General features: G+C 45.4%; 1 protein-coding gene across 9 annotated transcripts in view; it reads right to left on the reverse strand.

Moving 5' to 3' along the window:
* LOC143028620 (uncharacterized) overlaps positions 1-12,822 on the reverse strand; it is a 61,398-nt gene that overhangs the window by 19,339 nt on the left and 29,237 nt on the right. For 6 of the 9 annotated variants that reach the window (XM_076191006.1, XM_076191002.1, XM_076191000.1 and 3 more), the window contains exons 2-3: positions 2,552-3,333; positions 516-701 (exon numbers count right to left, since the gene is read on the reverse strand). In XM_076191006.1, coding sequence (XP_076047121.1) covers positions 516-701; positions 2,552-3,333 — 968 coding nt within the window. Of the gene's footprint in view, positions 1-515; positions 702-2,551; positions 3,334-6,766; positions 6,848-8,557; positions 8,591-8,761; positions 8,889-12,822 lie in introns of those variants that run through there. The other 3 variants (XM_076191005.1, XM_076191004.1, XM_076191001.1) reach the window with 3 other exon arrangements.

The following is a 12,822-nucleotide window of genomic DNA, read 5'->3' on the forward strand; positions in this document are numbered from 1 at the left end:
CCACTTATAAAGCAAATAATCAAACCTAAGATATGTACAAAAGTGCAATCGTACTAAAAGTCGGACCATTCCTATAAAACTTACCATCTGGTAAGTACAAACACACATTAAGATGAGGTGGCAATGAAACTTTAAGAATTGAGTATGTGCTGGGCACAAATGTCTGCACAGGTGGCAATTGGTGAGTGTGGGATGAAGGGACAGAGGTGCTGTCCTGCACAAATGTCCGGTTACATGGAAGGGGCTATTCCAATGGATGAAACATGTTGACAATTTGGATTTCTTCTCCTCTGGCCTGTCCACTAAAGAAGGACCAAGGGGTCAAAACAGTTCTGAATAAAACTCCATACTCTAGCCTGAAAGTTTCATTGCCAACCCATCTCCACATTGTCAATCTTTACATACACAGATATACAAACAACAATCAGAAATATTCATCCATTAATGTTTTCATTTCTAAAAATATGCAAAGGTGCTGCTGAAAAAGTGAAAAGAATGAAACGTCAATTTCTTACTTTGTTCCTTGTTTTTGGTCCTTGTCTTGCTGGTTTACAACTTGCTGCTGTTCTTGACTTGGCGCTGATGTGGGTGGTGGGGGGCTGGGCAGACCACCATGTACAGAACTTGGGGGGGTTGAGCACCGAGATGAATAGCCAGTATCACATCCACCACTACTTAGACTCTCAGTGGAATTGGCAAAACTACAATATAAAAAAAATAGAACAAGATGGAAAAAAAAAAAAAAAATCACTATATATATATATATATACACACACAGATCTGGAATAGCTACCATTTTTTTCTATTACACTACATTTTCAACTAGCAACAGTTTTAAACAAGAGAGCTACATATCAGACCACACATGTTCATAATAAGATTTTAATCAACTTGTCTTTCATGATGGAACCTACAGGTTTTTACTTGGACACTGAATTCAGGACCATAATATTCTCTTCAGGTTTTCTGCTAAATAAACCCATACTTTTCCATTCATTCAAATGCAAGAACCTATGGTGAAAGGGTTAAGTATTTCCATAATAAAGGCAGTATGTCTAACCTGAGCAGTATGGCAGGGGTCAGGGATGACCCCCACAAGGTGCTAAGATCAACCACTCTATCGACCTATTGCCCCACATCTCTTACAGGATAACCAGCCCTAAGTACCCTATTAATATGTCTATACAATATATGTACACTCGTATCACAAAGACGCTCAATAAATTTCTAAAATCTGTGCTTCACTAAACTCTCTAGAATTCATCACAACAGAAATCACTTGCATGACAAGTAAGAATTCCACTGGAACACCAATATAATCACCAGTGTATTAAAGCATGACTAACAGAATCAGTATGACAAGACTCCAATCAGTCATGACATAACCACCTAACAGGAAAAACAAGAGCACTTCATGTTATACCATCCTGGAAGTCACAAAAAAGCACCCTTACTTTTGCTAAATAAATCTCTCAAACTTGTCTTACTACAAAATTTTGAGCTATATACTCTACCCCTCTCCTAAACCCACATTGCTTTACCCTAATCACTTCTTAACCTTTTCAAACAATGGATGCCCAACCATATTTACTTGTATACACATACATGTAAACTATCTCAATGTCCATACCACAGCACTTTGTTGATAATCCAACATCTGAATTCATTAAAAATTTGAATACATTTCAAATTAATGTCCATAGATGGATTAAACTTCAAACATTCTGGGAATGAGGAGGAGGAGGAGAATAAACATTAACATTGTGTTGCTGAAAATTGTTGGTCATTAGCCACACATGGCCATTAGCCTATACGGCACTCACTCCTGGGCAAAATCTACCCAATGCCCACAATCCTAACATAAATACCAAAAACCTTAGCCAATGCATACACCCACTTCAGCCGAAAAATAAAATTCAATTAACAATCAACAATATATGGTTTTTATTCTATCAATGACTAACAAAATTCACATCACAAGGTCTAGATACACACAAATGAATGAACTATGTTATGGACATACCTACATACACTCAGGGCTTCTTCCCCCTTAGAAGGGAGGTTGCCAAAGTCAAAAGACAATCTCACTCCCACCCATCCACCACCCCTCCCTCCCTCTCATCTTGGCTCCTCCTGGATGATAGGTCATCCCTGCATCTCGCTCATCACCCTGTGTCAGAAGCAAGGCACATCCACAGCAAGGCTGCTTCATTTAATTGGTGACCACCCCTCTCCATCCCCTCATCCAGAAACATTGAGGAGGGAGAGAAATCCTTTTGTGCTGCATCAAAATATTGTTGACACATAACCACTCTCTAACCCACCCACCCTTCCATGCATCACAGTATCATCTATATACAGATAATACAGCCATTCTCCACTCACCTCTATCTTCTGCCTTCTCCCTTCCTTCAACAGACACCCTCCTCTTGCTTAATGCTCCTTTCACCCCATCCATTCATCTCATCCTGTCGCCCCTCATGTTCACATGAACATATCTACATACTTTACAAATCATTACAAAAATTCAGCATCTGGGCAAAACACTCACCTGCTATTCTTGGGCTGGCCAGTATTCCATAAAGCATTCTGCAGCAGCTCTTCTACCTCCTTGGCATTAAGAGACTTGCCAGGAGCTACTTGAACCGAATGCAAGCAATCAGTAGAAACTTTATTAGGAACCTTGGGATCAGGCTTATCGCAAGAGGTCTTCGAGATCACACACTTGCCAGTGTTACAGCTTACATTTCCATTCTTCTGTTTAGCATTATTGACAGGAACCCCAACAGTGGGTACAACCATATTGGAGCAGTTGTCTCCTCTTTCAGATGTGCTGACGAGATTTGGCAGCCAACAGTTACTTTCCTGGAGACAAGTTATATGTCCTGGATATGAACTGCTGTCACAAGCTTCAATTGCTCCTGGAGTACAGCCTAGTTGTACGTCTAATGAATTACGAGATGCTGTGGGGATGTAACACTGGTCACCTGAGGTATATGTATATGGATAATCCAGCGAGTGGTAACCTGTATTGTTACTGGCACGAGCACTGGCACAAGAGGTAGTTGGCAGAGAACTGTAGCAGACTGTTCCTTTGGAAAGGTTGTTAACTAATGGCACCAAGTTGTATATTATGTTGCTGGACTCTGAGGTGTGAATAAACGGTGATGGTGGTGGCAGATGTAGTGGTGGTGGTGCTGTTGGTGCTGAGAGAATGGCGCGTTGCAAGTTGGTTTGGTCAGGGAAGTTGACGTTGAGACGCAAAAGTTGTAAAATTCCGTCTGTTAAGTTTCTACTACTGTTGCTGCCTGACCCCCCACACTTTCCTACCATCTGTAAGTGAAAGATATCTATCAGTAAACATAACCACTTAATCAATACACAAGTATATATTCAATCATCACACAGGATGTAGAAAGATGACAAGAAAACATGATGGTCTTCATTCACATGTATACACAGTTATAACCCCCTCTGATGATGAAATATCTAATAATAGTACAAGTAGTAAAACTTATAATAAAAATGACAAATTATTGCACAGTGATCCAAAAACTAAACTGAAAAAATATATACACACAAATTACCTAAAAGACCCTAAAGAACATATATATTTACTCGATTCCTATCCAACCTCTCCTGATTCATATCCACAGTAAATATACATTACAGGTCACACTTGGGCCTCCCTAAGATGCACCTGCCACCAAATCAACTTAAAAAGAAATCTTACCCCAGCCTAAAATCATACAGTAGCCAGTCCCTGGGTATTTCTACTAAGCTCTCCGGGGAGAAATACTCAGCTATGACTGGAACATCTATGAAGTGTGCCTCCAAGTGGTCATACAGAATGGACACTTTATTTCCTCCTTTTTTTTTTCACATAGAAGAGAACCGAGGACCGATTATTGCTCCCCTCCTACTAGTGACAAAGAAACTTTGCCATACTAATACAACACGAGCAACAGTCCAAAGACTCTTCTCAAAGATCTCTAAAGGGGATGTACCAGCCACTGTGGGCTTGTGGATTTCAAGTCAGTGAAACTGGAAGAGATTATCATTATGAACTGTTGGTTGTCAACTTGTGGTGTAAAAGTATGAGGATGCTTCTATATCATGTCTTAGCAGCAATTGCAGCAACATCAGGGGAGGAGGAGGACGAGGAGACAGGAGTGGCAGCTGCCAGTTGTCAACTCCCCTTATGCATAGAACGAAAAATCAAATCTGAATGAAAGATTTCAGGTCCAACCCATAGCCTGTGTACCATCTGACCTTAAGATGGAGACAAGTATGCTAATATTTCAACTAAATTCTGAAGACCATTTGGGCAATGATTTTTGTTGATCCATCGATCAAGCCACTTGCATCCATTGTTGGTACCTACACCCTAAACTGATACCATATATGACTAAAGAACAAGCTTCTTGGTCACCCCACTCACACCCAGCTAAACTAATACATCTTCACTAAGAGATCTGAGAGTTTACCCAACAACTTGCAACACATTTCCACATGCTGTAATATTCCTACAAAGGGGACCACAAAGGAATATGACCCATTTGCCACCTCCAGAACAGGGTTACTCACAAATATGGGCACATAATAAACCATAATACTGAAGAATAAGAGGCAAATTCTAAGGAAAGAAAAGTTATAGAAACTGACTGGGAGTGAAGAGATTTTTAAAAAGGAAACAAGCAAGTGTTGGATGAGCATGGGACAGGTGGGTGGGTGCTTTGGCTGGCTGGCTACCTCCCTTATAAGGAGTAAGAAGCCTTTTGGTATATATAGACAAATAGACTGGGATATAGAGGTACTTATGTTGGTACCTGACAAATGCATGTTACGACAACAAAGAAAGTGATAAAGTATATTGACCAATTGTTGCCTCAGGTTTATATACCAGAAGTCCACAGACCAATGACAACTGGCAACAGTCTTCATGTGCCACAATATCTCCCAGTGTATAAACAGTCTCCTGTAAGTGTTGGGGAAATCTGGGGTTCTTTCCATGTCTCCAGTTAGTAGAAAAAGGTAGGTAGGTGGAAAGGTGAAAAGAGGGAGAGGAGAGAGAGAGGAGAGAGAGAGAGAGAGAGGAGAGACAGAGGAGAGAGAGAGGAGAGACAGAGGAGAGGGAGAGGAGAGAGGGAGAGGAGAGGGAGAGGAGAGAGAGGAGAGAGAGAGGAGAGAGAGAGGAGAGAGAGAGGAGAGGGAGAGGAGAGAGAGAGGAGAGAGAGAGGAGAGACAGAGGAGAGAGAGAGGAGAGACAGAGGAGAGGGAGAGGAGAGAGAGAGAGGAGAGGGAGAGAGAGAGATACATCTTGGGCTAAGTCCAGAGGCAGGGTGCCAAACCCCTTAGAGCTGCACTTCTGAGAGAAGGGTGAGGGTGCTGTTGAGCTGTAAAGACAGTAATGGGGAGATGATCCTCCCTGACACATCTTATGGGCCATATATCCACAGACATGCCCATTCCTGGTCCCAAGGTACTGGGAATATGAAAAGTATGTACAGTATAAGGCCACTAATGGTGTATTCAATGGGAAAAGAAACTGAAGGTCCTGAGGTTCACTTGTAATGTTACCCAATAAGCTCATGAACAAGATTTTGGGCACGACAGCAGTTGGTGACATTTCACTTCTTTGGAGATTAAATAATTCCTGAGAACCTGATCCACCCCAGACTGGAATATGCAGCATTGTGTGGTCCACAGATATTAGGAATTAGGCAAGATTGACAATATGAAGACCAACAACCACTTATTATGGAGTAATACGATTACTCAAAGGGGAGAGGACAAAATCCTTGTGAAAGAACTCTGTTTTGGATGGGTGAATGACAAAAAACAAGACAAAATGAAAGAAACATTATTATTCAACTCTTGTTTTGGATGAAAGCAACAAGATTTACCCCCCTTAAAAAAAAAAAAAAATAATAAATAGAAAATAAATAAAATAAAATAAAATAGATGAATAAAATAAAATAAAATAAAATAGATGAATAAAATAAATGATAAAAAATAAATATTATATATATACACACACACACACATTTCCATACAAGCGAAAGTCCTGATATCGCACAAGTTGGATCCGTTCGTGAATTCAAAAGAAGCTAAGCTTACTGAGGATAACACTGAACCCCTCCAGCATAGCTCCCTCTCTTTATACAACAATTATGTACACACACACGACCCCACAAGTGCTGCTCATATCCTGTGTGCTACATTTGGGTATAAATAGTTTTACAAATGTGTGAACTCCATGTTAAAATATATATATATTATATATATATATATATATATATATATTTATATATATTTATATATATATATATATATATATACACACAGTATATATGAGAGAGTGAGAGAGTTTTCTTACAATTACGAATTTTCGGGGGGTAATGGAGGGGCGATAGAAAAAAAAATAAGAATTCTGAAAATCAAGAAGCCAAGAATTCCTCACTTAATTTCAAGCATGCATCTCCATTCATCCCACTGATGTTCATATCTTTGGCAATAGTCATTAGAAATGCAACGTTCAAACAATAAATATATGAAAACGCCTCTAGTGTTTTAACATTGACAACATTTTGAGAAAGGGTAACATGCTTAATGTGGCATGGTAAACTGGGTAACAATCTCAAAAAGTTTTGGAACCATTGATCTAAGCACATGTCTACACTATATAACCTGAACTCAAAATTCGCCGCACTAATACTGTATAAACAAACACAGGTGAGCAAAATAAGAGTTTTATGCAATTCACCTGAAAGGGATCCCACACAAAATAATGGCCACAAGTAGATAATCCGACAAGCTTGGACTTCCCCATGTTTAAACCACTTTCCCCTCTACATCACCCCTTTTCCCCTCTTCTAACCAATTAGATAACAAGCCTCTTGCCCTCCTCTCGTTTTCCCTTGGCGAGAGGCGAGGGAGGGGAAGGGGGCGGGTGGCAGACCACAGAAGAAAAGGAGGAACTTGAGTACTCGAGTAGAAGAATTTACACATGGGGAGGAGAGGAGGCAAGTTGGGCTTGGAGATGGGGTGGAAGAGGGAGAGAAACTGAGGTAGGAGACAGGGAGGGAAAGGGAGTGTGGGGGGGGCGGAGGAGAGGGTGTAGGGGTACGGGAGAGGGGAAGAGGGTAAGGTGGGTGAGGGAAGCAGGTAAAGGAGAGCGTGGGTGTGGGAGGGCCGAGGTGAGAAAGAGTAACGGAGTGTGGGAGAGGTGGAGACGGGGAGAAGGAATGTAGGGAGGAGAAAGATGGGTACGGGAGAGGAGAGGGGCAGAGGAGAGCGAAGAAAAGTAAGGCGTATGGGGGGGGGGGGTTGTAGTCATTGGGGTAGGTCAGGGAATAAGGAAGGTGTGCAGGGAAGGGGGACTGGGAGAGAAGGTAAGGGGGATGGAAGGAGGAAAGCAAACGAAAATACGGGAAAGGCAAGGGAAGAGAGAGGTTGGAAAATGAAAAGTGGAGAGGAAGGCGAGGGGGATATAGAGAAGAGAGGTAACAAGCGAGAGGGAGAGGAGGAGAGTTCGTGGACAGGGGGGGGGGGGGGAGAGAAGAATGGGAGGAGTGGTGTGCAGGAGGAGGGGGCTCAGGCCTCCGAGACTGTGGGAGAAGGACTTGTGTGGGGTAAGATTGTATTTCACCACCACTGTATTTCGCCAGCGCATCTATCCATCGGGACAAAACAACCGAGTCATAGATGGGACATTTAAGGCAGGTGGCTGAACGGTTGAAATGTTGATTTTATTTTTATTTTAACTGGAGAATTGTTTTAAATCTTAAAACAATGCTGCGCGACTCGTAGGAGAGAGGGAATGCATGGTAGAAGACGGGTGAGAGAAACAAAATTAGTGATCTGGGAGGTAGAGTCATAGAAGGATAAATAGGAGACTGAAGGAAGCAGAGGATGGGGAGATTTTTTTTTTTTTTCCGTCGGTGCTAATCATCGCTTCTATTCCGAGGGACAAAATCGCCCCCGAAGAGGTAAAGGAGAGACGGCCGTACCAGAAATGTATACTGATCGACGTTAAGTGATTAATTTTATTTTATTGTAGCGCAACGCTGGTCCGTAAGGGTGTCCAAATCCCCCATTCGGTTACGAGGGAAGAGAATAGCAACGGAGAGAGAGAGAGGCTGAGGAAAAATTTAAGAGGAGGAAAGGGAGAGCAAAAGAGGATAACTGGTGACTGAAGTGGAGGATAGGAAGAGAGGGAGTGTGGGGAGAGGGGAATGGCCAAGACGTGTAGAAAAAAAAACTAAACAAATAAAATTCGGAAAATATTTGTGAATGAAGCCAAACCGCGCTGACACGTTGGCTGTCGTCACTCGAGGCTCACGTTTTTACTTCTATTTTCTCTTCGTCACACTACAAATTCTTTCACACTGCCGTCGCCTTCGCACGCATAAAATCAAGATCAAGAGCACTCAACACTTCAGTCACTACTATTACTGTGCGTGAGGTGGATGTCAATCTTAGAGTTACGAACCGGGGCCCACTGTCCAGTACGCTACGCTTGAACTTTGTCTGCAAGACAAATAATTTACGGTACCGTAGTTCCCTTCCACATAACTAACACTTCGACACTTGTATGGTCCACGCAGTAGGCCCCTCCCGTCAAAGCACTAAACACCACTAAATGCACGCAAGTCTACACTCCTTTCCCCTACGTCCACCCACACCCCGCTAGACGCAGGTTGACGCGGATGGCGAGGGAAGAGGGGGAGGAGTACGTGCACAACTAGACACCACTTGCCTGCCGCAGCACATGTAGGCAACTGACTCGAGTGGGTGAGTCAGCCCCGGTCCGATCGCCCGCGCACTCGGATCGTCGAACGAACGTACGAAACACCGCCTCCTAGCCTTGCTTGCCCGGTATCCAAAACAAGACGGGCCGCCCGTGCGCGATCTTGTTGCCACACGCTTCCAACCGTTTCAATCCACACGGAATATAATTTAAATTAGTAAGAGCATTTCAGGGTTCCTACTACTCGTAAAGTCTAATCGGTATTTATCTAATTTATAGTGAGCGTCTGTTCAACTGTCGTTGCGTACGGTAGAGGATCTGATAAATAGATCCAACTTGCTGAGAAACGGTACTTCTCTGACTGGCCACCTCGGTATGAAGGAGAGGGGGTTACAATGAACTATTTTCCAAACAACTCGTTCCAAACACATACGAAACAACTTCCTGCGAAAACAGTTTCGCGTCAAGATGACGTCATGTCTGGCCGATACGTGTCAGATCTCGTCGTAGCCAGCATTGTCATCCAGCAACAAACATGTCGTCGCATTCGCCAAGCCAGCAACTGATTACACATACCGGCTTACGTAAGTTGCCCCGAGAGCAGGCTCGGCAGCAAACTGGCGAAAATGCGTATCCGAGTACCCGGCGACGACTATCATGAAAGTATCCAGGCCCGAGGATTTACTACTTCATGATGCCAACAGCAAACACTACATCCAACAAGTAGGATCGTGGTGGCCGTGTTTGTGTGTACGTGCGTACATGTATGCGTGCCAGTGTGACGCATTCATGGAGGATAAGGAGGGGCAGGTGGAAGGGGAATAGGAAAGCATTCATTGTACCAGAGAGGAGGAGGAGGAGGAGGAGGAGGAGGAGGAGGAGGGGGTGGGGGTGCGAATGTGTGAAGGGGCGGGGTATACGGAGAAAACGGGAGAAGATAGAGCAAGAACACCCACGTATAAACTACCTGCGGAGTAAGGATGCAGAAGCTTCTTGGACACGTCCACTTTCCCTCCCTCACCTACGCACCCCTCCCCGAGTTGTCCATGTCCAAGCTCATTAACACCCTCAAGGCATGTGGGGCTCCGGCATGTTACCAACACTTGTAATACAAGCTGAAGCACATTCCCATGACGTCCACAGAGAGGTTGCAAGAGAAAATAATTGCCACATTTGAAAAATGTACCCCATCTATTTTCACATCCCTCAACTGAAGGGAGACTCGGAAAAAAAATCACAACTTCAGGGAAGACAAAAATTCTTATTAAGAGGTGCTATGGGAACTGCAAATCAAACCTAAAACTATGAAACAAAGACGAATAGTGTGAATCAAATGAACAACGCCAGGTCTTTTAATCCTTGCCGAAGGGCGGCCACTAGCCACAAAGTGAACGTAAACCAGGGTGAGAATGGGTGGCAAATGTCGATGTAGGAAGTCCGGAGTGAAGGCTTCATTGATACGTGTTGAGAATGATGTGTGGGCGCGATGGAGGCGAGGAAAGGGAGAGTAGGAGAGAGAAAGTTCGAAAGCGACAATATGATGTGAAAATGGAATGGATGGACGAAACGAGAAATGGGAAGAGCTGGAGGATGCCCAAATATGGAGTAGCAGTGGTTAACGGAACATTACGAGAGCAGTAGGAAAATAGTGCGGGGGGAGCGATAAGGATGATGGCGGGTAAGATTCGAGGGGCGAGAAATTCTTACGCGTTGTTCATGAGTCCAGAGACTAACAAGTTGCGATAACACGAGATAGACAGCCTATGTGAGGTCGGTTGTCTGATCGAATGACGTGGGCAATGCACGGGTGAGGCAGTGTGGGTGAGAAAGAGACGGTGTGGGTGAAGTAAAGGCGTACATGGTACGGGTGAAGAGGAATGGGTGTGTATAAGGAATTGGGAGTGATATGAGGAAATGACGATGGTGTAGTGAAGTGAGGTGGATGAGGGAGGGTGTGCGACAGATGACAAAGTCACGTATTAGGGGATTGTGCGCGTGCGAGGTGGAAAAGGGCGGACCCGTGTGTGACGGAAAAGTCGGTAACCATCGCTTCTCTCATTGGTCACATTGGATAAAACATTTCTATCTTGCCAATTCATTAGAGCTTCTATCCTTCACGCCAACGGCGGAAAGGATAGACATCAAGGACATTCAGGATTACCTTTCTCCTACTGACTCAGGTCAGTGGGGGGGGGGGGGTAATCGCTAATTCCCTTACGTGTTGGCGACGTAAAAATTGTGCTGTCAAAACCCCCATACGGATGGAAAGGGTGGAGGGTTATGTAAGTCGCAGTGAGGGGCGGGGGTGAGAGGGGTGGGGGTTGGGGGTGGGAGTGGGGACGAGGAGAGGGTGTGACAGGTGTTTGGGGGTGTGTGGGTCTATGAGCAGCAGTGAGGTCGTGCCAGGAGGGGGGCGGGGAGGGGAAGGGGGGTCGAGAGATGAGAGAAGAGGCGAAGAGGGGAGACATAAAGACCACAGAATAGAGAGGAAAGGGCAAGATAGAGAAAATTAAACAGGGTGAGAAAGAGGAGTGAGGGGGAAGGAGGGTAAACGAGGCGATAAAATAATAATAATAATAATAATAAGATAAAATAAAGATGGCCAAGTGTGGATGAATGTCATAAAATCCAAACATCGAGTGCATGTGGGTGGTGGGCGAGGTTGCCTGCCTGCCTGCTGCCTGCCTGGCTGCATGGAGTAAATGTGGGTGATGGACGAGAGGGCGATGGTGGGTGTGGGTGTGGGTGGTGGCGGTAGTGGTGGTGATACTGGTAGTGGTGGTGGTGATACTGGTAGTGGTGGCGGTAATTATGGCAGTGGTGATAGTGGTAACAGTGGCGGTGGTAAAGATGGTAGTGTCAATGGCGATGGTGGTAATGGTGGTAGTAGTGGTGGTAGTTAATTGTAGTAATGGTGGTGGTGGTAGTGGTGGTGATTATGGTTGTAGTGGTTGTGGTAGTAGTGGTGGTCATGGTAATGATTGTGGTAATGGTAGCACTGGTTTTGGTGGTAGTGGTTGTGTTAATGGTGATAGTCGTGGTGAAAATGGTGATACTGAAAACCTTCCGCCAGCCACTTCCCGAGAGGAATTGTAATTTGAGAACTCTACGTTGTGGATGGATGTGGTAGTGTTTGTGGAAAAGTGAAATGGGGGAGCGTAGTTGGTGGGTGCGTGTAGGTGGTGGGTGGGTGTAGGTGGTGGGTGCGTGTAGGTGGTGGGTGCGTGTAGGTGGTGGGTGCGTGTAGGTGGTGGGTGCGTGTAGGTGGTGGGTGCGTGTAGGTGGTGGGTGCGTGTAGGTGGTGGGTGCGTGTAGGCGTCGGAAAGTAGGTGGTGGGTGCGTGTAGGTGTCGGAAAGTAGGTGGTGGGAGTGTAGATGGTGGGTGCGTGTAGGTGGCGGGAGTGTAGATGGTGGGTGCGTGTAGGTGGGAGTGTGTAGGTGGGAGTGTGTAGGTGGTGGTTGCGTATAGGTGGTGGTTGCGTGTAGGTGGTGGTTGCGTGTAGGTGGTGGTTGCGTGTAGGTGGTGGTTGCGTGTAGGTGGTGGGTGCGTGTAGGTGGTGGGTGCGTGTAGGTGGTGGGTGCGTGTAGGTGGTGGGTGCGTGTAGGTGGTGGGTGCGTGTAGGTGGTGGGTGCGTGTAGGTGGTGGGTGCGTGTAGGTGGTGGGTGCGTGTAGGTGGTGGGTGCGTGTAGGTGGTGGGTGCGTGTAGGTGGTGGGTGCGTGTAGGTGGTGGGAGTGTGTAGGTGGTGGTTGCGTGTAGGTGGTGGTTGCGTGTAGGTGGTGGTTGCGTGTAGGTGGTGGTTGCGTGTAGGTGGTGGTTGCGTGTAGGTGGTGGGTGCGTGTAGGTGGTGGGTGCGTGTAGGTGGTGGGTGCGTGTAGGTGGTGGGTGCGTGTAGGTGGTGGGTGCGTGTAGGTGGTGGGTGCGTGTAGGTGGTGGGTGCGTGTAGGTGGTGGGTGCGTGTAGGTGGTGGGTGCGTGTAGGTGGTGGGTGCGTGTAGGTGGTGGGTGCGTGTAGGTGGTGGGTGCGTGTAGGTGGTGGAAAGTGGTGGGCGTGTGTAGGTGGTGGTAGCGT

The sequence above is a fragment of the Oratosquilla oratoria genome, chromosome 9 (assembly GCF_046742065.1).
Source record: "Oratosquilla oratoria isolate Oo_2021 chromosome 9, ASM4674206v1, whole genome shotgun sequence".
In the NCBI taxonomy this organism is placed as follows: Eukaryota; Metazoa; Arthropoda; class Malacostraca; order Stomatopoda; family Squillidae; genus Oratosquilla; species Oratosquilla oratoria.